Source organism: Cynoglossus semilaevis, chromosome 7 (genome assembly GCF_000523025.1).
Source record: "Cynoglossus semilaevis isolate Cse_v1.0 chromosome 7, Cse_v1.0, whole genome shotgun sequence".
Classification (NCBI taxonomy): Eukaryota; Metazoa; Chordata; class Actinopteri; order Pleuronectiformes; family Cynoglossidae; genus Cynoglossus; species Cynoglossus semilaevis.
This window is the reverse complement of record NC_024313.1, coordinates 3736548-3760769: the sequence shown is the minus strand read 5'-3', so window position 1 is coordinate 3760769 and position 24222 is coordinate 3736548. Positions and strand designations below refer to the sequence as shown.

The following is a 24222-nucleotide window of genomic DNA, read 5'->3' as shown; positions in this document are numbered from 1 at the left end:
TGACAGTTGTTGGCATTCCACAAGGAAACACCTGTTATGTCTGACCCAGTGGTACTGATAAGATCCTCCACAGGCTGCTGAGAAACCACACAGGATCAGGGTGCAGACAAATGTATGATACAAGATCTTGTATTTTCCAGCTGAATTCAATGCTGCCAGTGCACTGTTGTCTACATTCTGCAAGGGAAGTAGTGTTTAGCTACTTGTTTATCTTGTTTTGTTAACCATTCAATTTAATATTAAATAGTTTTAAATGTTGTTCATAACCATGAAATAAAAATCAACCTTTTGGATGATGGCATCTTTGGTAAATTCACATGAGCCTAAATATTTGTTTGTAGAAGTTTAGAAAGACTTAAAAAAAATCTTTATTTGCATATTTAAATTGTACAGTTCTAGATGTATTACATTATGTAAACACACTCAAACATCCAGTTAAAACATTGAGCGTTGAAATGTTGTCATTGTGTGTCCTGGTTACCTGATGGTTTTAACATGCAATTCCAAAAGTGGAAACATTTGATTATTTTTGTACAACCACACAGGGTCATCCTGCTACATGACATGCTGTGTCGGACAGCATTTGCACCCACTCCTGGTTACTGTGACAATTTAGCTTCAATACACTGACATGGAAATTACCTGTTGTTATCTTTAGTGATTTTTGATTTAAATGTTAAATAATAGCCAGCAGTGGTCTACACAAAACAAAAATCAATGTTTGGTATTTTATTGAATTTAATAGTTCACTGCCACATTAAATATATTTTATATTTCAGCTTAAGGTATCAGGCACAACAAACTGATCAGTGGTAATAAATCACAGCTCATCAATGAAATACATACAGTATCACACAATAATAAAAATCACAATAATGTGATTTAAGTGCTGAGGCAAACACACACTGTTCATTAGTGGTCACTCAGGAGCATTGATATTAAAATGTATTCCCCTGAAAAGCAAATCTTTATATGTGGAGCATAAAAAACTCCCATTTCTGTGGTAGATTTAGAGGATAACCAAATGTCTACTTTGTGTTACCAGGCTCAAATATTAAGACTCTAGTGGTGTCTGGTTTTAGAACGATCCTGTGGACAGAACAGGCACTGCAGGTCCAGCATCTATTGAGGTACAGGTACAGTATGTAAGCCAGGTTATCGTTGTACAGTTTTGATGACCCACTCTGCTGCAGGGTTCAGCTGGAAGAGGTCTTTCATGTACGTTTCACCATCGAGACATCTCTCCTCTGGAATAAAAAAGGCAGAAATAACACTCAGTGGTAACAAGACACATGTTTTATTCCATGTTGTTCAAAATACAGTCAATGTGTGTTTCAAGTAAATTTTATGTTGTTGTTGTCTTGAAAACACAATAAACTATGAAGCTAGGATATCAAACCAAAGGAAACTTACTGATGTTTCCACCAATCTCATAGAGACACAGATCTTCGCTTTTCACCGTCACAGAGCTGAGGAAAAAAGAGGGGGAGAGAAAGAGCCGAGAAGAGTGAAGGAGAAAAGGAGAGAGGATCAGCTCTGCTGTACACCGAGAAGGGAACTATTGTTTTGGTTTCTGGTTTGTGATTGTAAAAACAGTGCAGCAGGAACTGTAATCCCATTACCTGTCCTGGCTGAGGAAGCGCGTTAACACATCTGCAGCCTGCAACTCTTCAGTGAGCTGAAGTGCCATAGAAACTTTACTGAACTGTGGAGCCTGGACTCGAATGAATCCCTGTGAACTCTCCTGATGATTAACAGACAGAAGTAAGTCAAACATTAACATTATCTTTGTACAAAATAAGAGTCCACAAACACACAGATAAAAATAAAAAATGACGGGGTAAATCTTTGTAACAAACTCCAAACTTTCCCATTAATCTGGTGTTTACACCAGAACTGTTGTTGCTTTATGAATATGAATCTTCAAAATAATTAAACTCCTCTAACTTAACAGTTACAACTGTTACTAATAATTAATAGTTAAAAGTCTACTACTTCTGATACTGGCAATACAGAAGTAACACAACCTACAGTGCAATGACTCGTATCTTTCACCACCAGAATTACGGTAGTCTGCCGCCCTCTACCTACTGAGCGCTGCATAAATGTTTATACAACATGGACTTCAGATATACAGTAGTTCCATTCTCAAAATGTACCTACATATCGATGCAAATTTAAATAATAAAAGTGAGTTTTGTGTAATATAATTTTCGTTATTAGTAATAGCAATACATGAATTACTGTTGTTGTGTTTTAGATGTTAGAAAAGAAATGCAACTCACCTGGATAAAAAAAAAAATCCAAAATCTCATGTAACTTAATATTCATGTTTGTATCTACTAAGATGGTTGTAAGAGTGGACAAAATCGTGGAGTTTAAACACCTACTTCAGGCAGAGCTTTATCAGCAGGTCTGTCGATGGTGATCTTCTTCAGGAGTTTTCTGACAGCTCTCTCCTTATTTTGTTTCCGCTGGCTTTCCATGTTGTGCTGTCTGACCTGTGTCACAATGAACTTGGGGATCTGAGCACAGGATGCACACACAGAATTATGTTAGCCAGCACAGCCTGGTACCATTACTCCGAACAAATCTGAAAAAATTATTTTGAATGTACAAATGTCGGCACAGCTTCAAAGGTGGATGGTAAAATACAGAAAGGTTGAATTGTGAGTTCTGATGCTTACTGTCCAAAGAAGATTCTGGTATCTAATCAGCAAGCGGACAATGTTGGCTGTGCTGGTTGCCATAGAAATCTCCTGCTGCTCTGTAACCTTGGATCGGAAGCCTTTAAACATGAAGATGTTTGGTGCCATGACAACAGAGACATTATTTAGAGTCATTTTATTTTTGGCCTGATGGTCAATCACATGTTGGAAGAACTCCACCAAAGCCTGCAATAAAGGAAAAAAAAGACAAAAGTAACAGAAAATGGATAAAAATATTTTTCGCAAATACTCCATTATAGATGTCGCATTTCTCTCATGTGAACAGCTTTAATCACACTTCCTGTATATTCTCCATCTATCAGTCAAATCTGTCTACCTTTAAAGTGTCCTGATTGGGCTCAGGAAGCAAGAGGACGAGCAGGTTCAAAGCCTGTAGTTGTTGTTTTTTTGTGGGTAGGTCTGTGGGAAAAAAGGACACAACATTCCTTCTAATTCAAATGATTACTGAAACTGCAACTTCTTGAACGAGTTGACAGTTTACATACTGTTGACTGCGATAAATGCACTGAGGTACTCCACAGTCAGTAAAGGATGGGGCAACTCCCTGATGAACAGCTTCAGAAGGCTGGCAGCATCATGCTGCTTCAACTGCTGCCAAGGAAACATGCCCTCGTAGAAGGACGACTCCAGCTCCTGGCAAAGTGACTGAGGATGGGACAGACATAAATGCTCACTGGTCAAGGTTACAAACTTTATTCAGGTCAGGTCTTTGGTATGATATGCTCTACAGGACAGAAAGATCTTCTCTTTCTGTCCCCTTTACTAACATTAATGTTATTAATGTTAATGTTATCTTTGATGGTCTGTTTCTCTTCAACCCACCTTGACTCTAACGGCTGCCCCGGGGATCCGAAGAATCCCCTCTGTGTCCAGTCCATCCTCTTCTATATGACAGATGAGCTGGTGAGGAGAGTGGTGTTTTGTTTATGTAAGTTTCAAATAGGCCTCAGTGATAATAGTGAATACAGGGAAAGTAAATTACATGGATAACACTTATAACATGTTTTTGATTCCTCTAAACAGCTGCTCTCATCATTACAGTTGTATCACACTGACATACAGTAGCTACAGGCTGTTTCTCACCCTCTTAAGTACAAATGGCACTTTGGTCCCAGGAGCTCGTCTCTGATCCTGTTCTAGTAAAGTTGTGAGGGGAACCCCAAACAGACCAATTTCTGCACACAAACACAAATCCTAAGTTAAACTGGAACTGGTGTGTGTACGCAGTACTGTGAAAAAGGTCTGCAGGCCTTTCTCTGACTTATAAAATTAAAGTGTTTGTGTGTGTGTGTGTGTGTGTGTACGTGTGTTACCTTTAGTCTTAACTTTGACAGCTTTGTGTGTCTTGAGGTCTAGTCCAGCAGTGTCAAACAGAGCGGTCATCTCCACGTGTACTAATCTACGGACCTAGAAAAACAAGTAAAAGAACAAGTCTTATTATGAAGATGCATGCACCCGGACACAGTTTTCAGTTTTTACAGCATGCCCTAACAAACTTACTTTTTTCATGTCCAGAGGAGACAGATCTCCTATTTTAGTTTGACCTGTTTTATCTCGAAGCAACTTGAAGTTCTGGAGGAGTAAAGCACACAGTAGGGAACAGAGACACAGTGGAGTTAGTGTGAGGCGAGGAAAGCCATACATTAATGCTTAATGCAAGGATGAAACTCCTAATGGAGAGTATTTTTTTAAGTTCAAATTTATTTTAGTGGTGGAAAAATCTGTCACCAATCACCAGGAGATGGCACTATAGTCCTAAATTTAAATGGGAAATTCTTATTAACAATAAAAAAACTTCATTGAACAGCATTATTGAATAACAGCACAACGACCACTTCAAAACACTGTATTTTAGGATATTAATTGGATACATTTAAATATTGTATGTATTAAAAATTAAGAAGTCTCAGGTTGTGGAATACTTGATACACACTGATATTTCGATTGTAAGACAAAGTACTCAGTAAATGCTCCTCTGTAGATGGATGATCACATTGCAGTACTTTTTACTACAGATTTTCCATTCACTAATACATTCACACAGTGGCAGCATGGCTGTCAGGAGCAACATGGGGGTTAAGTGTCTTGCCTTCCGGTTGAAAGATGATCCGCTCCACCTACTGAGCCTCAGAGCATTAGTCCCTCAATAATAAACTGTAAGAACAAACTTGAATAAAAACCCACCATACATTTTTTTAGAAAAAAAAAAACACTAACTCTCCACAGATTATAAGATAGTACCACTTGTTTGCTACTCAAAATGGACAGACTGAATAGAGTGTGAGCGATGTGGTGTGGTGAGGTGTGCGCGTGTCTCACAGGTAGCTTGTCGTCAGCTGAGTTAGAGCATGTGTTGACCTTCAACAGCTGATGGTTATCCCTGTAAGTGAGTGCTTGTTCTGAAAAAGCCACTTCGACGTTCAGCTCCGTCTCCACTTCTGTTGACAGAGAAAAGAAGAAGTAAAACACATAACAGGTCATATTTGCACAGGTACAGCTCAGCTGTATACACAGAGGCATCAAAGGTGTTTACGTTCACAGTGTTTTTAGTCTGTAGTGTCTGTCCACAATTTTACAGTTTTTTGTTTTTGCTGGGACTGACAATGAACAGGTTTATGCTCAGTATTTATCTGCTTGTTAGCGAAGTGTTTGCTCGCTCACATCAGTGTTGCACTGACCAGGTATTAAAAGCACTGCAGTATACAGTATGCTGTCATTGTCTTATTTATTGTCAGTGTGTATGACTGAAGGCTGTAAAATGAGGTGAACTATTTGGTTAAAAAAAAAAAGCTCGGTTTACAGCATTTAATGTTTTATTTTAAATAGATGAGACATTTTTGGGTCAGCCTGTGGTTAAAGAATTGTGTTGATTGGAGTTTTGCCGGTTCTAATACCAACCATGGCAGAACTGGTATGAGTTGAAAAAACAGCCTAATTTCCACACTGCTATTGCAGACTGAATCACTGCTGCTTTATGTCTAGAATTAGCAGAGGAGATTTTCCTTAGGAATATAAATATTAATACAGAACTCACACTGTTTTGAGGAATAACTGCATTTTACCAGCAATAACACATTCTTCCCATTGTAGCTTTGTGTTTACTGAGCTTACACACTATCTGAAGTGATGATTTATTTTTCGGAGGAAAAGAAAATCATAAAGAAAGGTGAATCATTAGTGCACAACATTCCTAGTTTTTAATTTGACATTTGTAGGCATTCATTTTTTTATTGCTTTGTTTTTCTTAAACTTGTTTATAGGTTGCTATGCAGAAATTGTCTCTTTTGGGTCTGTGTTAGTCATTCTCACTGCTGACTCATTTTGAATACGTGTGTGTGTGTGTGTGTATATGAGTCTGTGCATGGCATATTGAACCCACCGGCTGATGTGACTTCTTTTTGTCCATTCTCACTTACTTCTTCCTTTTTCCTTGGCTCCTCCTCCTGCAGACCGCAGCACGAGGCACAGAAGTATTCAGGACACAGTGTAATGTTCAACAGGTCGAAAATTCCTAAGGCACTGGTTCCTCAGTACATTTTTTCATGTTACATATTAGCTTATCTGTTAATTAATGGTCAGAGTGTGCATACATAAAGATAGATAAAAAAGAAAACGTTATATCATGCTGACAGTGTTTCTTTAAATTAGTAGCTTTAAACCTTTATATTCTATATATTTTATCCATTGATTTTTTTTGCAAAATCCAGTCTTGTTATTGTGACAGCTTCCCCTTTGGGAACAACAAAACCACATTAACACAAAGTGTGATTTGGTGCAAAGTGCTACAGTGTGAATCCCCTGACCTTATCGGGAGGCCTGAATATATCCCTAACATCAGGAAAGTGCTGTCTGTTGCGCCGCCGTAGCGTCTGCTGTAGTGACGTCACACGGCGTTCTACGGCTGCCGCCTGAGTTCTGGTGAGTGTGGACAGAAATGCTGCGCTGTCCTCTTCCTGTAAAAGAAATGTGAAGCTTTAGCTCTAGCAGCATTGAGATGAAAAAAAATCAATTGATGATATACAGTAAGGTATAAATGCCAGTCTAATCTGATGGACATCTCATGATCGCTACCTGATCGTGGTCAGTGTAGGAATTATCAAAAAGTCGTGCGAGCCCTGCCTCTGTGAGCCACGCCTCCTCCTGCTCTCCTTCTACAAGACAACATCATGGAGAAAATTTACAGGATACATCTTGAATTTGTTTACAGACATAAATGTTATTCCAAAGCAGCCACAGGAAGACATAACTCAGAAGTTGGTATTTAAGCCCAGTATTGTTCACAATGGCATTGAATGGAATGTATTCAAGTGTTTAACTCAGGTATAGAGAAAAGATAAAACTGGAAACACACTCTGCACAGGATGGGTTTGTTTAATTCTGAGAACAATGGTCTTCATAAGCAGGCTAAATAAGACTAGGAAATACAGATCACAACACAGGCCCTTCCTTATTGCACTGCATGTGAAAAACAGCACAGCACATGTATGGACAAGCTGCAGCTTGGACTGTTTTTTCTTTTTCTTTTTTTTAACAGCCAGAATGCCTTTACACAACGAAGCAACAAAGAGAGAGAGGAAAAAAAAAACATCCTCACAATGCTATGTGTACAAAATGAAGTTGGAGGAGTATAGATGGTGTCTGATAAACTGGAGAATGAGCAAATGTCCACAAAACAAATGTTTCAGAAATATTATTAAACAGAAAACAGAGAGGAGGACAACCACAAGACATATTATTCCCTTGGGTTGTACAAAATATTTTCCATGGAGCAAGACATATTATTCCCTTGGGTTGTACACAATATTTTCCATGGAGCACATTACATTACAGTCATTACATTCCTGTCCCATCCAGTCAGAATTATACATCTTTAATATTTCTGTCTTCCGTCTTTTGCACTGAGTGTTTAGAAGAAGTTGCACGAAACACTGATGTTAACTTTTCTTCTATGTACAATGTTGTACTTTGTGCGTGTGATCAAACAGACACGTTAAAAGTTAAAAGGTCAGGGTGTATTTTACCCTCTGGAGTTTTCTGCTGCTCCTCCTCTTGAACTTCTCCTTCTCCTCCTCCTTCACTCCTCCCTGTTCCTTCTCCAGAGCGAGTGATGTTTTCCACCTCCTTCCAGTAGTCGTCCATCTCCAACTCATCTAGAGAGTCCTGAAAGACGTGATGTCAGTGACACTGGGTGTTACAACCCCTCCCCCGCGCCTCTCCATTCACTAACACATACAGTTTAGATAAAACTGAGCTACATTTAAACACATTGTAAACTCGGAATTCATTTGATAAATGTTTACTGAATCTTCTTGCTGCTATAAAACTAGGGAACATTAAAAAAACATCTCGACTGCTCCATTACTTCAGACAAAAGGTATGAAGAACAGATGTACATGTCGACCAACCACTGTGAAATTTTACCATTACCAATTTATTTATTTTTTATTCATCTGTTTCCAATGCTTCAGAACAACAGTATATCTGACTATGGCTTTACATAGACATGTATTAAAGAACAATATCAAGCTTGATTATTTTCATTTGAACAAGACTGACTTCTTTAACAACAACAATGAGATGCCTGATCCAGCCTGTGAGCCGACAGTTGAGGATAACTGATCTAAGGTATAAGTACATAAGAACTTAGGGCAACCTCATAATAAAGGTCTACCTTATAGATAGGTAATTTTTTGTGCTTTGCAGTCGAACAATTAAAAAAAAACATAACAAAACAACTCAACAGTTTTTTGACTCTTTAACGTGAACAAATCAAAATAACAAAAGCAATGCAACATGAAACTTTTGCAACACAAAAATCACTGCCTGATAATATTGTACACTGAACTAAGTTAAATTATTATAATTATTATAAAGTCTATCTTCTCAGTTTAGTTCAGAATCTTAAACAAAGCTGGATAATTCTTTTCTTTTTTATATGTATTACACAAAAAGCAACAGCGAGCTTCTCTAAGCAAGTAAAGGAAAATAGAAAAGAATAACTGGACCAATCACAGTCAAAGCAGAAGTCATCTGAACTCAGTTCTGCTCACATTATTGCTACGACTAACCACAACACCACCTGGAGCCTACAGTACCTGAGAGTTAGAGCGCTGACATGAAGGTCGAAGTCTGATCCTAGAGTTGGGACTGTGCCGTGGGCTGGAGTGAGACCGTGGACTGGAAGAGGCCTTAGACCTGGACCATGACCCTGAGCCTGAACTGGAGAGTGGCAGTGAGGTAAGGCTGCCAGTTTTGTTGACACTGGTGGAAGAAGCATTCCCACAATGTTGTGTGTTTTGGTTCTGCTGAACTGTGTAGTGGCCTGTTCTGCCACTGCAGGAGACACAAACAGAGACATTCATTCAGACATAACAAGTGAGCCACAGACATTTTATCACTGGACATTATCTATGTTAAAACATGTTCAGATTTGTCTGACATTCTCCCCCAAAAAAGACAAACGATTCCCACCAATTACCACATCTTTCAGAATTGCACTTTGTCCCTTCCTCACCAATGACATAATAAAAACTGTAACCATAAAAATGCCTCTGTTGTAGGTTGGGCTGCAGGTCAGGATTTATTTCATAATCAAACAAGCATGGTTAAAAAAAACAAAACACTCATACATATAATTGTCATTACATCATTTCATGTAAATACCATGTCATTACATAAAGTACATAAAAACATGAAATATTGCATGTAGCTTCACAATGACAAGTACATTATTGTATTTTTTTAAAACTAACAGAATTCTCCAACATTTGCGTTATTTCATTGACCAAATGACCAGTTGACTCATGGAAAATATTTACTACTCTATCTACTAATATTAATTACCTCGACTTCCAACCAGCCTCACTACAGACACGCCAAATTCTCAGCCACTACACTAACAAGGTGGGAACCAAGAATAGCAGCTCTCACAGCTCACAGACACTCAACACTGTCAGCTCATCTCACCAAAATAAGATTAGTGCTAATTAACAACAGAGTAACATCATACGGGTTGTCCAACTGTAATGACAGTCATTATGTGTTGACACATACAGTACACTACACTTTAGGCATCCTGGGATGTGAGGAGATACCCATGTGACAAATGGTAAACAAACTAATCATTGAAAGTGGTGGAAAATTGTCCAGTACTTGATATTTGTAAGTACAGCCTATGACAATGATGTCATAATTATACAAATATTTAATTTATTCAGGATTCATTCAACAAATTCCTCCAACATAAAGCAGGGAAATACATGAAAAAGAATGCAGTAAATGTAAAGTTTGAAGTCATGTTGTCATTAATTAGTTTGGCATTAGGTCAGCCTTTTACCCGAGGTTCACACTGAGTCAAATCCACATGCCACAGTGAACTTCCTGTCACACACACACAGTGACATATTAATAGGGCAATAAAAAAAAAACAACAACTGATAAATATAGACACACTTCGATGAGGGTAACAAAGAACATCCCGTGTTTGACTCCTCCTCTTCTTCCTCCCACGTCTCCTTTCATTCTACCCCTCTCTGCTCCATCCACCTTGTGTGATCTTTTTCTTACCCTTTTTCCTGACTGAATAATTGTCATTTAACTCATTGTGCAGACATATGCCTTCTGTTTGTTCCTCTTTCTTTAGAAAACATACACACATGAACAGAGGCTCAAATACTTCAGTTACTTTTGGGAAAAGTTTTTTTTTACTTTTCCTCCACAGTATAGCTGCAGTAAGCCTCAGAAACTTATCAGAGATTAGTCGCATTTATCAACTACAGTGGGGCCTCGAGACACGAGCTACCTGAAGCTACTGTCGCTTTATTTCTCTCTCTCTATCATCTAAATTGAGTCCTCACTCCCAGTCCTTCTCCTATGCTTAGTGGCCCTGACACTCACTGTCCCTCGCTGGGTTATTTTACCCATTTCTATAACATTTATATAAAATGTTTCCTTAATTATTATTATTTTTTATTATCAATATATTTGTTTATATCTATGTTTTTGATGTTTAGATGGGGAATTTACTTTAATTAACTTATACTTTATTTCAAGGGGGCTAGAATGAATTAATTGGTTATTGGTTATTTTTAATTGGGAAAATGCAATCAAGATATGAGTGGATCGAAATAGGAGTGCTGTTGTGGAACGGATTAAACTCGTATCTCAAGGCCCCACTGTATCTCAACAGCTGTCTTACGTACAACAAACAGCCACAGCCGACAATAGGTTGCCGCTACCATTGATTACTTTTTATGACCATGATGTAATGGCTTATGCATTATCTGATTGGCTAAGACAGCTCTGCTTCATTTTCCATTCAACTACAATCCTGTGGTGCAAGGAAATATGTTTACAGGCTTGTTAAATATTAATCACTGCAGCTTTCATGGTGTGTGTCGGTTTCTGTTGACCACTGGAGTGATTTGCTGATCCGAGAAAAAAAAGCAGGGCTGCGGTATTGCTGCTGCTGACTGAGGGAAGATCACACAACAGGGCTGAGGTTTTACTCATTCACAATAATGTGTGGAAGGCCAGCAATAGCAGATTATAGTAAGAGAGAGAGAGAGAGAGAAGACCAAAACAAAAATGCAGCAATAATGCAAACAAAGTCTGATATTTACAATGGGCAGAGAAGGGCTGCCCTGGTGACTAGAACAAACACCCTTTCTCCCTGGCACGCTTTCATCAATACAAGCGAGAATGACCTCCAGAGCAAAACACTTGTGCAGCTGTGAGTGATTATTCTACTCTTTGTACCTTTCACCTTTCATCTGCACAGTAGAAGCCAGGCCAAAGTGTGTGTGCACAGACAGAGAATGACAGAAAGGGAGGGAGAGCGAGAGAGAGAGATCAACATGTGAGCTAAAGTAAACTGCAGTGCAGAAAGGGCAGGAAGGAAACAGTATCTTGTCAGCAAAGAGAACTGCTGAGACAACTATGACTCAAGGTGTAAAGGAACCGAACCCAGTTCGGTTCAGTTAATGTGAGACAGAGAATTATACATAACTAACAGATAGTTTACATTTAAAAAGTCAAGACTGTGCTAGGAAGTACTTACTATAAATGAGAGTACATGTGCTATGTTGGTACTCAATTAAAGGAATTTTTCAGGAGTTTTTTTTCCACTGAAACTTCCCTGGCTTTTCATGGATTTCACAGGGTCACTACCACCAGTTTTGGAAAGGGTTTCCTGTCCAATGTAATTTTAATTAGGCAAGGAAAATAAGTGATGGGATGGAAACAGTGATGACCTACAACAATGGCTGCAATCTTGACTAGTAAAAAAGCCATTTAAGTGCATAGAGGAAAAGGAGACGTAAAACTTAACTCAACCCCTGATGTTAGGATCGCTTAGCATTGAAAATTTAAAATAGCATTACCATAGTTCTATTTTTATTGTAGGAAAAGGGAATCAAGCTAAAATTGAACTGTTATACTTTAGTGGCGCTTTGGCCCAGAGGCAATGTCTCTGTCATTGGTGTGAAACCCCAGGGTTCAACTCCTGGATAAGTTCAAAATCCCAGTTAGGCGGTTGGTACCTTCCAGTGGACTCACCACCCGCAGGAAGGTTTAGGGGGGTTGGTACGGAGCAATGTGATTTGGGTGGCGACTGCTGCCCCCGCGACCCGGTAACGGATAAGCAGATATGGATGGATGGATGTTATACTTTATTGAAACATCCAAACTTGCCCAAAGTGTAAGCTAAAAAGTGGGTGTTAGTCCAGTCAGTTTTCTGCAATTATCTGACATACCGTCAATATATGTGTTATAGTGTTATTAAATTAAAAAAATATATAATTTCAAGAAAGAAAAACTGAAATTCACTGTCACAGAGATCTGGGAAAATTAAGATGGTTCTATAAAAATGAGAAAAGTCTGTGTGTGTGTGTATGTGATTCCCATTTACATCAACAGGTGCCAGCTGCCCTCTGTGCAGACAGAGACTGCCTCTGTTCCCCCTTTGGACATAGTTGCTGATGTCAGCACTGTCCCATGGGCTGTGAGAGTCATCTGCTTGTATGATGTCCATCCCATTTGTCTGTCTTTGGTGCTGCAGATCTGCAGCAGTTTGTCTTTATATTCAAACACTGTTTACTTCTGTCTGCCAGTGTCAAAGCCTGTCTGTCTCTTTCTGTTTACTGTTTTTTTTTAATGTCTGTGTTCATTTTCTGGTCCTCATCTGAGTGACAGTGTTTAAATGACTTTTCACTGTGGCAGCCTTTCATTTCCTATGAGAAACAGCATGTCTCCTAACTGGCTCTTAAGTTACACCACAGTACATTTATTGGAACCATGTGTGTCCACTGCAGAGTACCAGGTTTGGAAGTGATTTCTGCTAAAATACGGTGGAAAATACAACACATGCACAAAGCTCTTTGGCTAAAAGCAGAGCTGAGCTTGGCCTGTGAAAGCAGGAACATAACCTACTGTAGAGCTCGTCAGGTTAAATGTCCACGGCTGGTTAAAGGCCAGCAGTTTGTATGCCTGTCAGTCTGTGTGTTTCCCATGTCCTGAGCAAGGGAAACAAGGACCCCAGAAATTAGCCTTTAAGTCAACTTAGACACACACACACACACACACACACACTATGCGAGGTGAAACAAAGGGAGTGTAATGTGATGCTGTTTTTTTCCAGTTAGCTGGAGAAGCCATCTGGAACGCACACGGGGATACATAAACTGTACACACACACTCACACACACACACACACACACACACTGGGGCAGGTATGTCCACCTGAACATCAGCTGGGCAGAACTGTTTACCTTAATCGTACCACTATTGTTTACATCAGTTTTTATTGGGCCTGAATACACACTCACTGGACACACACACATACACACACACACAGAGTCAGCTGACACCTGGAAAAGTAAACACATTTGCACAGTTAAAGGTCTAACCATACTATTGTCTCCATACAAGTTAGTTCCTACATGTGTTTCCTCTGCGACAGTGCAGAGCCCTGACTTATAAGGAGTCTTTTCCTCATGGTAAAGTGAGAAGGCTGTGGTTTCTGTGTAGACAATAAGCTATTAAAAGAAGTGAGGCACAGTAACGCCTCCAGCTGATGTGACTCCATCTGAGTCGTTCACCACAACAACAAATTAACAAAAGAGGGTCTGTTTTTAAAGAATGACCCTTACCCTTTCAGTAGCATCTATACCAGAGGGGCACAGATTCAAACAAAGGCACTGATGCATAAAACACATACAAACAGGCCTTTAATCAGGCAAACCTTTGAATGAAGGAATTGTCCATGAAGCATATCCTTCCTGTTATTTCCCCATGTGTTCCTCTGGATTTTCCCTTTAAAATGACCTTAATCAACAAACAAGACAAAATCTTTCTGCAATCCATACATTCGGTCATAAAGATAAAGATCTAAGGAGGAATAAAACTTAAAGTCCATCTTAAAAAGAAACATCCGTGGAAACCAAGTCAGGGTGAAACTGTTGATCACTGATAAGAAAAGAGAAAAAATCTGAATCATGCAGGGAGGAGTTGGACGTCACGTCAGAGCAACACTAAGTGTCCATGATGGAATCCGCTGACATTCATATACTTTTCATACTATCCAAACCAATTAAGTTAAAGGCAACTGGACCGTGTTGGTTCCTAAAGGATGTTTCGCGGCTCGTCCAAGAAGCTTCTTAGGTTCAAACTGACTGCTAGAAGAAAATCAGTTGGGCATGGAATTTAAAACATTCAAAAAGCAACTGTTGATTAATCATTATGTATTATTATTTAACTTTTATACTTTATACAGTAAGATAGTCCTCAGTTTCTACTTTCCCCTATGGCAGCCAGTGGAAATAAAAAACAAAAAACAAAACAAAACTTTTGTTTATATGACGCCACAGATAAGAAAACAATGATCAACATTGTGCAATGTGATCAAATAATAAACAGAGTTAACAATAATGAATTTAGGGGAAAAACAATTCAAGTTTCACTGTTTACAGTGACCTTTGCTCTCCACACACTGCCTCTCGCTCTCACACACATTTATAGACAAATATTGTCATGACGTTGTCATGCTGTATCCCACCTGGACCCGCTGATGTCGTGCTCCTGTGCGGCACACGGTCCGGTTTTGGGCAACAGTTCAGCGTTGCTTTGGTAACTGGTTAAAACCACTCCCTGGTTCTGCTGCTGCCGACTCATGTTTCTCGTCTTGTTCCTCTTGCACCAGGCTCACATCCAAACTCCAGCCGCTCCGTCTCTCTGTGCGTCTCCCCGGGTCACACACACATGCATTGGTCTCATGTGTTCATTATCTGACCCTACTTTCCATTGTTCGACTGTTTAGTTGACGATTCATTCTGACACTAAACTCTTCCCCTTCTTCTCCCTATTTCTCCCCCATCCGCCTCTCAAGTCTTTCACTCGCTGTGAACATTAGACAGAGAGGTGGGACCAGGAATAACGCAGCTCTTTGATTGGCTGAGACCACAAGGGCAATTCAACTTATTGAATAAACGCGACCCCTGCTGTTCAGAGTAAGTGTTAAGTAATTGGCAAAAATAACTTTTCTAAATATCTATTTGCCACTTCTGGTTGAATAACTTTTCTAAATATCTATTTGCCAAAAAATGAAAAAAAAAATGAATGAAATGAAATGTGAAAATAAATGTTGACAATTTAAAAACTGTGTCATTATACTAAATTAGAACAGAAGCAGACTATTTTTAAGGGAGACGTCCAGTATGTTCACAGCATTTGCATGCACGTGGTTATGTAAATTTACACATTTACACTAAATAAACATTCCTTACAATAGTACATGCTATGCTGTACAGCTGAATACGAAGTTTATATTGCTTGTATTTCACCAGATACAAAATACATCATGTGTCTTATGTACAGATAAGTATATATATATATAGTTTGTAGGATACCAATGTGTTTGCTTTATTTGTTGTTTTTTGCTTTAGGGATAATATCAGGTTGAGGTTTTGTATTGCCACTAACTGGAGTAAACATTCCTCAGAATTGAAAACATCAAACAAACAAATTACTATAATATGGAAACTGTTGGATCTAATGTATTTTTCTTACCCAATACGTAGGTAATGAACAAGCCTGGTTCCCATGGTGTGTGTCTGAGCCTGGTTCCAGTCCACGTTCTTCAACACCATGACCCACTGACCATGTGCACGTAGACCGTGGTAAAACACTCAACACACTGTGACAAGTGGATTAGCCACAGGGGTCAGACAGATTGTTATGCTCCTTCATCTGCCTTACTTCTCATCCTTTTATCCTTTACTCCTTTCTTTACTCTTTATTCCATTCCATTTTCATTTCACTTCCCTCATCACAGCCATCACAGCCATGTGGCCCAATCCATAGTTTGCTCAATTGACTTGCAAACCAAAGATAGTTGAAAAAATTGTATATTTTTTCAACTATCTTTGTTAGTTATTTGATCAGTTTATAAATGAAATTCTGAATTTATGACAATTCCATGTATATATTTTAACAAATTAACACAATAATGTCTGCTTTTTGCAATACTATTCGAAACCACATTGTTTTAATGTGGTACTCCATAATAAATTGGTTAAGTTGTGACCCCTAGCGTCTACTCTGAAACACTACGCTTTAAAATAATACCGCAAGGTTTAATTCCCTTTAAACAAATTTAATAGCCATATTGTTGACCTTTTACCTTGGTAAAAATCTTTATTTATGTCCGTTTACTAATACTGCATGCTAATTACTACCTCGATTAATTACCTTAATTAATTAATGTTAGCAAACATGGTGAATGCACAGTTCATATTAAAGACTAGTTGTGAGATGTAAATGAAAAATAAGAACTAGTAATGTCAGGTGGGCACATTTTTGTTTTTTAAATTTTTATTCTTTTTTTTTTTTGGCACCAACAGTGTTTATTTTCTAAGAAAACACGTAGAAACCCCACACAAGAAAACTGAGTGTGTTCTTCAAATGTGAAAATGAACATGTGTCAAAAACGTGATGTAATGTAGAAAACATTAGTACTCATTAGAACATCCAACTGCAAATATAAGGTCATGTTTGTCCATCACCTGAAACAGAAACATGCCAAAGTGTCTTTACATTGAAAACATACACCTTGTTCATTTAATAACACACAGCATCTTACCTTTTCTTTTTCATTCTTTACATCTTGAACTGATCCCTCAGATCTTTACACATCTTGAAGCACATGTCTCTCTCTTTGTCCAGGTTGTCCTTATAGCATCTGAGAATGGACAGAGACTAATTGTTAACATTCATCTTGATGATTCATTATTCTCTTCAGGGGTAGGAGTCATTTTTTTGTATCTTGTAATACTGAACATTTACATTTAACATGTAATTAATGTGTCAATAGAATCTGTTCTTACAGTGTCACCTTCCTAAGGAGGTTGTTGATATCGCTGTCAAAGGGCTTCTTTGCTTGAGCAGATATGAGGCAGCCCTGGGCACTGTCGTACTCCTTGAGCTCCAGGTAGGCCTGGCAAACAGTCCATCAGATAAAAGGAAGAAGTAATGTGTTGTAAAAAATATTAACCAACCAAATATGACAAAGCAAGCTGGTCACAAAATGTAGGTAAATGTAAAACTAAAGTGCTGTGAGAAGGTTAAACAAAGGGAGGACAAGTAAAAAAGGATCAGCAGAACTGGTCAGGAAATAATCTGATTTGCTTGACAAAAATATAAAGGTTCACACTGACCTGTCCACAGCGGAAAAGAGCTTTTGTGTTGGTGGGGTCAATCTTTAAGGCCTTGTTGCCATACTTAAGTGCTTTCTGTGGGCTGTCCAGACGCAGCTCAGTGAGAGAAAGGTTTAGATAGAGAGGTAGCAGCGCAGTGTTGATGTTCTCATTCTCTATGTCAGTCTCAATTTCCCTGCTCTCCAACAGTATCATGGCCTGTTTGTCAGGCACAAAACTGAATTAGAATTAAACATATAAGCTACTACAATCAAACTAAAGTGTTCTCTGTTTCTAAAGATAATATTTTCTATCTTATCCAATCACCTGTTTATAGCGATCTTTAGCACTGTGATAACGGCTCTGTTTGAAGCAGCGATTGCCAAAGCTGCGTAAGGTGCTGACGACATCAAGGAATCTGGGCAAAGGAAAAGAGTTCTGTTCCTCCTGTACACAGGGAAAACATGGTGTCAGTGAAGTTTATCATGACTTGGGTCCAGAAACACCACATCCTACTGCACTCAGCATCACTTCACATACTGCACTCATCGAGAGAAATTCGTCCACTTGTCCAGAGTCAAGAAAATCCAGGAGCTGGACCTCATACAGGATTGTGGCAGATGCAGGAATAAAGGGAGGACAGCCTATGTCACCATATGCATACTCAGGCTCGAAAAGGAAGCGAGAGAACTCTCCTTTTTTCATGGTCCGCAGACCAAGCTCCAGACCTGCCATGGTCACGTCTGATTAAAAAAAAATCAGAAAAATAAATATATTGTTGCACTTTTGTTTTGTTTTGTTCATTTAACAGAATAGTTCTTCACCTCTTCCTAATTTCAACATTGGTGGGTGTCTAAGGTTAGTGTTTGTTTCAAAGGGGTGGTCTGAATATTCCAGAAATCCAGAGTAGTAAACTGTGAAAACAAAAAAAAGTAGTTTTAAAAATGCAATAAAATAAATAATTATAATCTTGGAAAGGGTTATGGTTTGGTTTGGAAACTGTAGTTGTAAATACTGAAAACAGAAGCATTTTGAGGTACAGGGGGACCCTCTCCACACTGGACGACCTCTTTAAGCATCCCTCCATCTCCCAGAATGTCATTCATCTGATTTCTGAGACGCTCAAATGGAGTCTGAAAAAACAAACAAACATATTTTTGTTATTTAAATTAACGTTTGACCTATACACATGACATATTCAACTGCTGGAAACCTAGGTTGGAAGTTTGAAAGTCTTTAATTTAGAATGTAATTTAAGGTATAGAAAACAAGAAGATAAATCTCAACGAAAGACTGTGCACGTGACTCATAAATATTTCAAAATATTATTGTTGTCTCTAATACCTAATGTGCAATTTAACATTATTTACCTTAAGGATTTTTATATATGTTCAGGATTAACTTTTTTTGTAATTGTATTTTCAAATCTAACTAATTAATATTCTTGTAAATTACAATACAATCGCAATTACAATTTATTGACTGTGGTGTAGCTGCGATGCATTGATAAGCACAATGTTAGATAGATTACAATATTTTCGCGGAAAAAGTGGTTTAAAATTAGATAGATTACAATATTTTCGCGGAATAAGTGGTGGTTTCGGATCCCCCACCCCCTCCCCTCACCCTCGCACAAATCGTCACAAGTAACGTATCACCAAACTTCTATTACCATGTGGCGTGTTAGCATCGATCAACAGTAAAGTCACATTAGTCATATTAGCTCTTACCATGATGCCGGTGTTCGTATCAGCATCTATGAAACTTCTAATGCTGTAGATAAATCCATTTCCTGACATATTACCGGCGAAACTAATGTTGATTGCAGCAAATAAATCGCAAATGAACCCTGTAGCCACTGATCTGGTGACGTGTGTTGTCGTTCCGGTCGCTTAATTGAAGGCGGGGTTGCCAGATCTTTGGGACTTGGATTATATAATTATACATACAGACACATACGGTTTCTCCAGGGCTTAAAAAGCCAGTTTATTTGTGCAAAGTAATTGATTTTGAATTCAGAATTTCATAAACATTTTAAAAAGGGAGCTTACTCTACACTGCCAAGCCTTAAACCCATTAAATGAAGCTAAAAATTCTTTAGAAAGTAGGAATTACCCAACAATTAAAGCAGATAACACAGGCAAAAAAACAACAACAAAAACAAACAAAAAAAACCCACAACTTTACTTGCATGTTGTTTTTTTATTTGGTTACAAATTATTTTACCTACTTTGTACAAGAACAAAAGATAATTTATGGTGTTGAACTAATCACAAGACGTGTTTTCAGAAAGCAAAATGCCAACAGATTTAATATTGTTTTACAGACACCACAAATGGAAAATAACTAAAGCTATTCCAACTTCATATTGCACTATTAAATATCATCTAAACATGTAATATCCAACAAAGGGTATGAAATTTGCAAATAAAATAGTTTGAAAAATACAACTGTACACAACATGTTACAAAAAACTGTCAAATAGGTGTACTTTATTTTTACAAAGATGAATCTGACGTAGTAGCTAAGAGTAGTATCCATGTACTCTGGTTAACACTAATGCTAACATGAGGCTGGCTGGACAAAAATGGCAGAGTGTGGATGCATTAAGACCCGAGATTAAGCAGTAAGCCAGTTAAAAGCTTTCCTCTTTGTCTTCGCTAGAAGTTCTGCAGTCCAGCAGGATAAACAAAGTTAGTTCTGAAGAGTCTGTAGGCCAAGAGCTGCCCTCCAAATATCATCATCACAAGGCCTGAACCTGCAGTGATGAAGAGAGTGGGCGTAAAAGATTAGATAAAGAGACTGATCAATCATGCTGGCAGACAAGTGGCCCTTCAGAAAACTGCAAATACAGGGAGAGAAGGACACAAATGGGGAACAGCTAAAGCAGTATGTTTTCATAAATAGACAAAAGCTTTCAGGGAATGAGAAGGGGGATTTTTGAACTCTGCAAAATACATTTGTGACAGATAAAAATATTTACAAAGATGTCAACCAAAACTCACCCAGGGCTATCCACCAGTGCTCAGCTGAAGGGAAATCGGACATCACTGAAAAACATAGACAAGACAAGCACAGTGTAATATAGTGTGTAGTGTTTGCAGTAAAAGAAGAAGCTGCAAATGGCTGAAAAATCATTTAACATAATAATAATAATCTACCTAAAGCCTAGTCATTATTGAGACTAAAACCAATGTTGAACAACATTGGAACTCAGTTAAAGACAAAGCAGATATTGGAACTGCCTAATGATCAGGGTTAGGGATCGTGTGTGTGTTAACCTGCCACAGTCATGGCAACATGTAGCAATGTGACAGTTATGGCGTAATCCCAGACCCACTCCTCTACGATCCAGGCAAAGACCAGTCCTCCTAGAACATAGGTCACTTCTGTGGAAATGACACCCACTGGAAGAGAACACAATAAAATATTATTTATCTGTACCAAGGGCAGTAGGAATATACTACTGTATATACAGTATATTTTCTTAATTTATTTTTTTCGTCAATAAATATTACTCAATTTGTACTGCTCTATTTCTTTATAGTTTCCAGAGAATAGGTAACAACACCCTGGCGTAGATACCTACCCAGGTATTTGGGGTTCTGCCATGACGGTTGGGTTGTGTAGTCGAATGGAGCCAACAGGCTGTTGATCTCATGAACCCTGAGAAAACAAATGTAGTGAAGGTGTGCATCAACAATAAACGCAGATATAAACACCAGAAAGGTTAATAAATAAATGAGTTTGTTTATTTTTGTAAGTGTACCTCAGCAGTCCAATGCAGAGACTGACTACAATGTAGTACAGAGAGTAGAAACAGACCATGCACATCAACAGATTCTGTAGAACAACCTAAAAAGAAGAGGAAGGGTCACATCATACTGTACAGTACCTGCTGGATCATAATAACCTAGAAATGTATATGCTGAACCTTAAATATTTTTAGGGCATTATGTTTATCTTAGATTAGGCTTTTTGTTCATAATTTAAATAACTACAAACAATGTATATGAAAACCCAAGTTAGTCACTCGTACATTAGCAGTATTTCTCAGTGAAAGGAGGAAAATGTGTTCCATCTGGCTTTGGAAACACAATCATTCAGCAACCATTTGGCAGAGTCGGCCTCCAACAACATGACCCTGATTATACAGAAGAAGGAACCCACCAGTTAAAGTTTTTTAAAGATAATTGTTCTTTTTTTGTCTCATCTGTTTACAAAAGCTGATTTTCTTTCGCAGTAACTTTTTCATTTCCTTCCTTCTGTAGCTGAAACAGTCCATTGCTGAAGTCTTCTTTCACAGATGATTAACTGTAGTCTTTACAGGAAATGAGTAACAAGACATCCTCAGCAGTGCAATAAAAGACCTTTTCATACAATTGACATTTTAGCCTGTCAAACAGAGGTTTAAATAATTATATGAATAATGACTTGCATTCAAAATCTTTTATGCAGGTGCCAGGTCTCTGCGTAACAGAACAGGGTGAATAACCTCCAAAAATTGGTGTCGCTGCTAATCTCAGTCAAACCTGCTTTTTTTCTCTGCTGTGACAGAGACCAGAGATGAGATAAAACCATGACTTTCACCTCAATGACTCAGGAATTAACTTCCCCTATGTAGTCTTTACAAAAATTTTACCAAGTACGAATTGTACAGTATAAAAGATGTCTTCAGTTCAAGGTAGAATAGAAAAACAAAATGATTGCACCTTTACTGTTTTTTTTAATCCTCAAGATCAAAATTGACTCCACACTTTTATTATTTTGTTAGTATTATCAATCTATGGTGAATTAACTTTCCATCCACGGAAACAACCTGCAGCATGATCCCATCAGTGTCACACTTTGTATTTGCTGCTAATTGGCAAGAAAGAAAATGTCAGTAGTGAATTACTATGCACAGTCAATATACAACTGTGCTAACACACTGACATTCTCATTAACCTCCAGGCTGTGTCTTACTGTACTGTAGCTTCACATTACGAGTGACCATGTTAATTTGACTGAGCTTTTAATCAAGCCAATACTTGTTGACGTGTCTAAGTACAGCAAAGGTATTTGACAACTGTGTTGGGTACGAGTCTCTTTCTATCAGTTCATTTGTCTGTTCCCTGAGGAAGTACACAGGGCAGTGGAAAAGGAATGGGATTATATCCATCCAACCTTTGATTTTATCATGTCCTCCTCAGCATGAGGCCACATGAAATCTATTTATCATCCTATTTTAAGATCTATGAGCATGTGGATGTGTGAGGGAAGAAGCTGATCTCATACTAATGCCACCAGAGACAGTTAAACACATTAGCTAGTCCTCTCCTGTGTTTCTATCATCTTCAGACTAGACTGGATGAAGAAAGCTGCTCTGAAAACCAGCTCTAAGGGCTCAGGGGTCCATGGTCTGACCTGGTGACTTTAGATGCTTACTGACCTACATGTCAGTAATAAACAAGAAGACAACTGTCCAATTGCAACACTGTAGCACACCTCGATTACAGTATGCAATATGCAGGTCAATGCACATATCCAGTATGAACTGCTTCAACAGTCATAGAGTAAATAGATTGTCACTTGTTCTTCACAAAAACAGACAGGTCTGTAGTAGCTGGGTAAAATGACAAATTATATTAAAACTGACTTGATAGGATAACTACAATTAAAAGACACAGGATCTGAAATGACACAGTTAATATTATTTTTCTCTTCTGACAGAATGAAATGATCATTTGTCTGCTTAACAAGCCTGGACTAACAGTTAATCCAACAGTCTCTGCCCACACTGTCCATCGTTCTTACCCATGTATCACTGAGTGTGGTCTTGTGAGAGAGGGGTCCATGGCGTTTTATCAGTGTGAATCCACAACAACGACAGCAGTAGTCCAACAACATGAATGGCTGCAGGTCCAAATGAGAGATTGCGAGCTACAGTGCATGTGTGAGATAGATGTGTGCGATAGATTCTGTGTGAGATAGATGTGAAGGGTTAGAGCGGCCTGAGGATTACAGGCAATGGGATTACTGCAAGTAGGAACAGAGTAAATCCTAAAAGGGGTTGAACGTTCTCTCTGGTCCAGGTATTTACATGTGTGTGCAAACCTCAAAAAAAAAAAAAAAAACACAAGATAGTTTGGACCAATGTTTTTTTTCTTAAGCATGTCAAATTAGAAAACTTATTTATCAGGCAAAAATACTATTTAGTTTATTTTGCCATATTCACAACAACAACAACAACGAAAACATTCTTCGTCTTTTTCTATCAGTTCTCTAAAGTTAACACAAGATGGCAGCCTTTCTTTACAAAAGTAATGACAGACTAATAACAAGCAGAAATAGAACATAAGAACCACATGTACTCGCAGAACCTGATAAGACTCAAAGCCTGCTGCAGATGTGCAGATCTCCCACATCAGCATCATGCTGTAGATCATAGTCTTGGATAAGGAGAAAGGATGGAAAAATTATGTGAAGCAGAGGAAAATAATGGCATGTTGCCGTTATTAATTTTAAACTCTTAATGAATATGAAGTGTAAAAAGGTGAAATGATTGGGGGGGGGGGGAGACTAAGACAATATCAAAGCACGAATGATGCAGGAAGTCCAGTGTTTCTGTCTCCTTCCAGAAATAGCCCATGAAACTCCATGGCATCACAACCTGCGCACACCGACACGTGTATGTGTCTTAAAGCACAAAGGTATGCTTTTTTTGTACAAGTGTGGGGGGGTAAGTAACCTGCATCATTGTAACCATAGTGACAAAGGGCAGGGAAATCAGGGGGCTGAAGAGCAGGATAGACGTCATAACTAAT

The 24222-nt window shown here is 38.4% G+C and overlaps 3 protein-coding genes across 4 annotated transcripts; all 3 read right to left on the bottom strand.

The window, feature by feature from the left end:
- Positions 1 to 352: 352 nt before the first annotated feature.
- Positions 353 to 15954, bottom strand: arhgap18 (Rho GTPase activating protein 18). 2 transcript variants are annotated; one of them, XM_008312821.3, is made up of 18 exons: positions 15792 to 15954; positions 8825 to 9062; positions 7751 to 7889; positions 6801 to 6880; positions 6533 to 6682; positions 6109 to 6172; positions 5049 to 5167; positions 4230 to 4301; positions 4043 to 4136; positions 3813 to 3904; positions 3552 to 3629; positions 3215 to 3374; positions 3046 to 3128; positions 2688 to 2894; positions 2391 to 2525; positions 1623 to 1744; positions 1414 to 1469; positions 353 to 1247 (listed from the first exon to the last, which is right to left on the bottom strand). In XM_008312821.3, the coding sequence occupies exons 1-18, from the start codon at positions 15869 to 15871 to the stop codon at positions 1156 to 1158; spliced, it is 2061 nt and encodes a 686-aa protein (XP_008311043.1). In that variant the 5' UTR covers positions 15872 to 15954; the 3' UTR covers positions 353 to 1155. The 2 variants fall into 2 exon arrangements, with proteins under 2 accessions (XP_008311043.1, XP_024912707.1); XM_025056939.1 differs by lacking the exon at positions 15792 to 15954 and adding an exon at positions 14782 to 15141.
- A 434-nt stretch (positions 15955 to 16388) lies between these two features.
- Positions 16389 to 19346, bottom strand: fkbp6 (FKBP prolyl isomerase 6). Its single transcript, XM_008312818.2, has 9 exons — positions 19147 to 19346; positions 18432 to 18549; positions 18241 to 18330; positions 17957 to 18159; positions 17744 to 17863; positions 17438 to 17635; positions 17108 to 17217; positions 16864 to 16962; positions 16389 to 16786 (listed from the first exon to the last, which is right to left on the bottom strand). The coding sequence occupies exons 1-8, from the start codon at positions 19213 to 19215 to the stop codon at positions 16881 to 16883; spliced, it is 990 nt and encodes a 329-aa protein (XP_008311040.1). The 5' UTR covers positions 19216 to 19346; the 3' UTR covers positions 16389 to 16786; positions 16864 to 16880.
- Positions 19347 to 19912: 566 nt separating this feature from the next.
- tmem244 (transmembrane protein 244) lies at positions 19913 to 23337 on the bottom strand. Its single transcript, XM_008312817.3, has 6 exons — positions 23213 to 23337; positions 21186 to 21271; positions 21006 to 21082; positions 20698 to 20823; positions 20422 to 20466; positions 19913 to 20174 (listed from the first exon to the last, which is right to left on the bottom strand). The coding sequence occupies exons 1-6, from the start codon at positions 23303 to 23305 to the stop codon at positions 20077 to 20079; spliced, it is 525 nt and encodes a 174-aa protein (XP_008311039.1). The 5' UTR covers positions 23306 to 23337; the 3' UTR covers positions 19913 to 20076.
- Between the last annotated feature and the right edge of the window lie 885 nt (positions 23338 to 24222).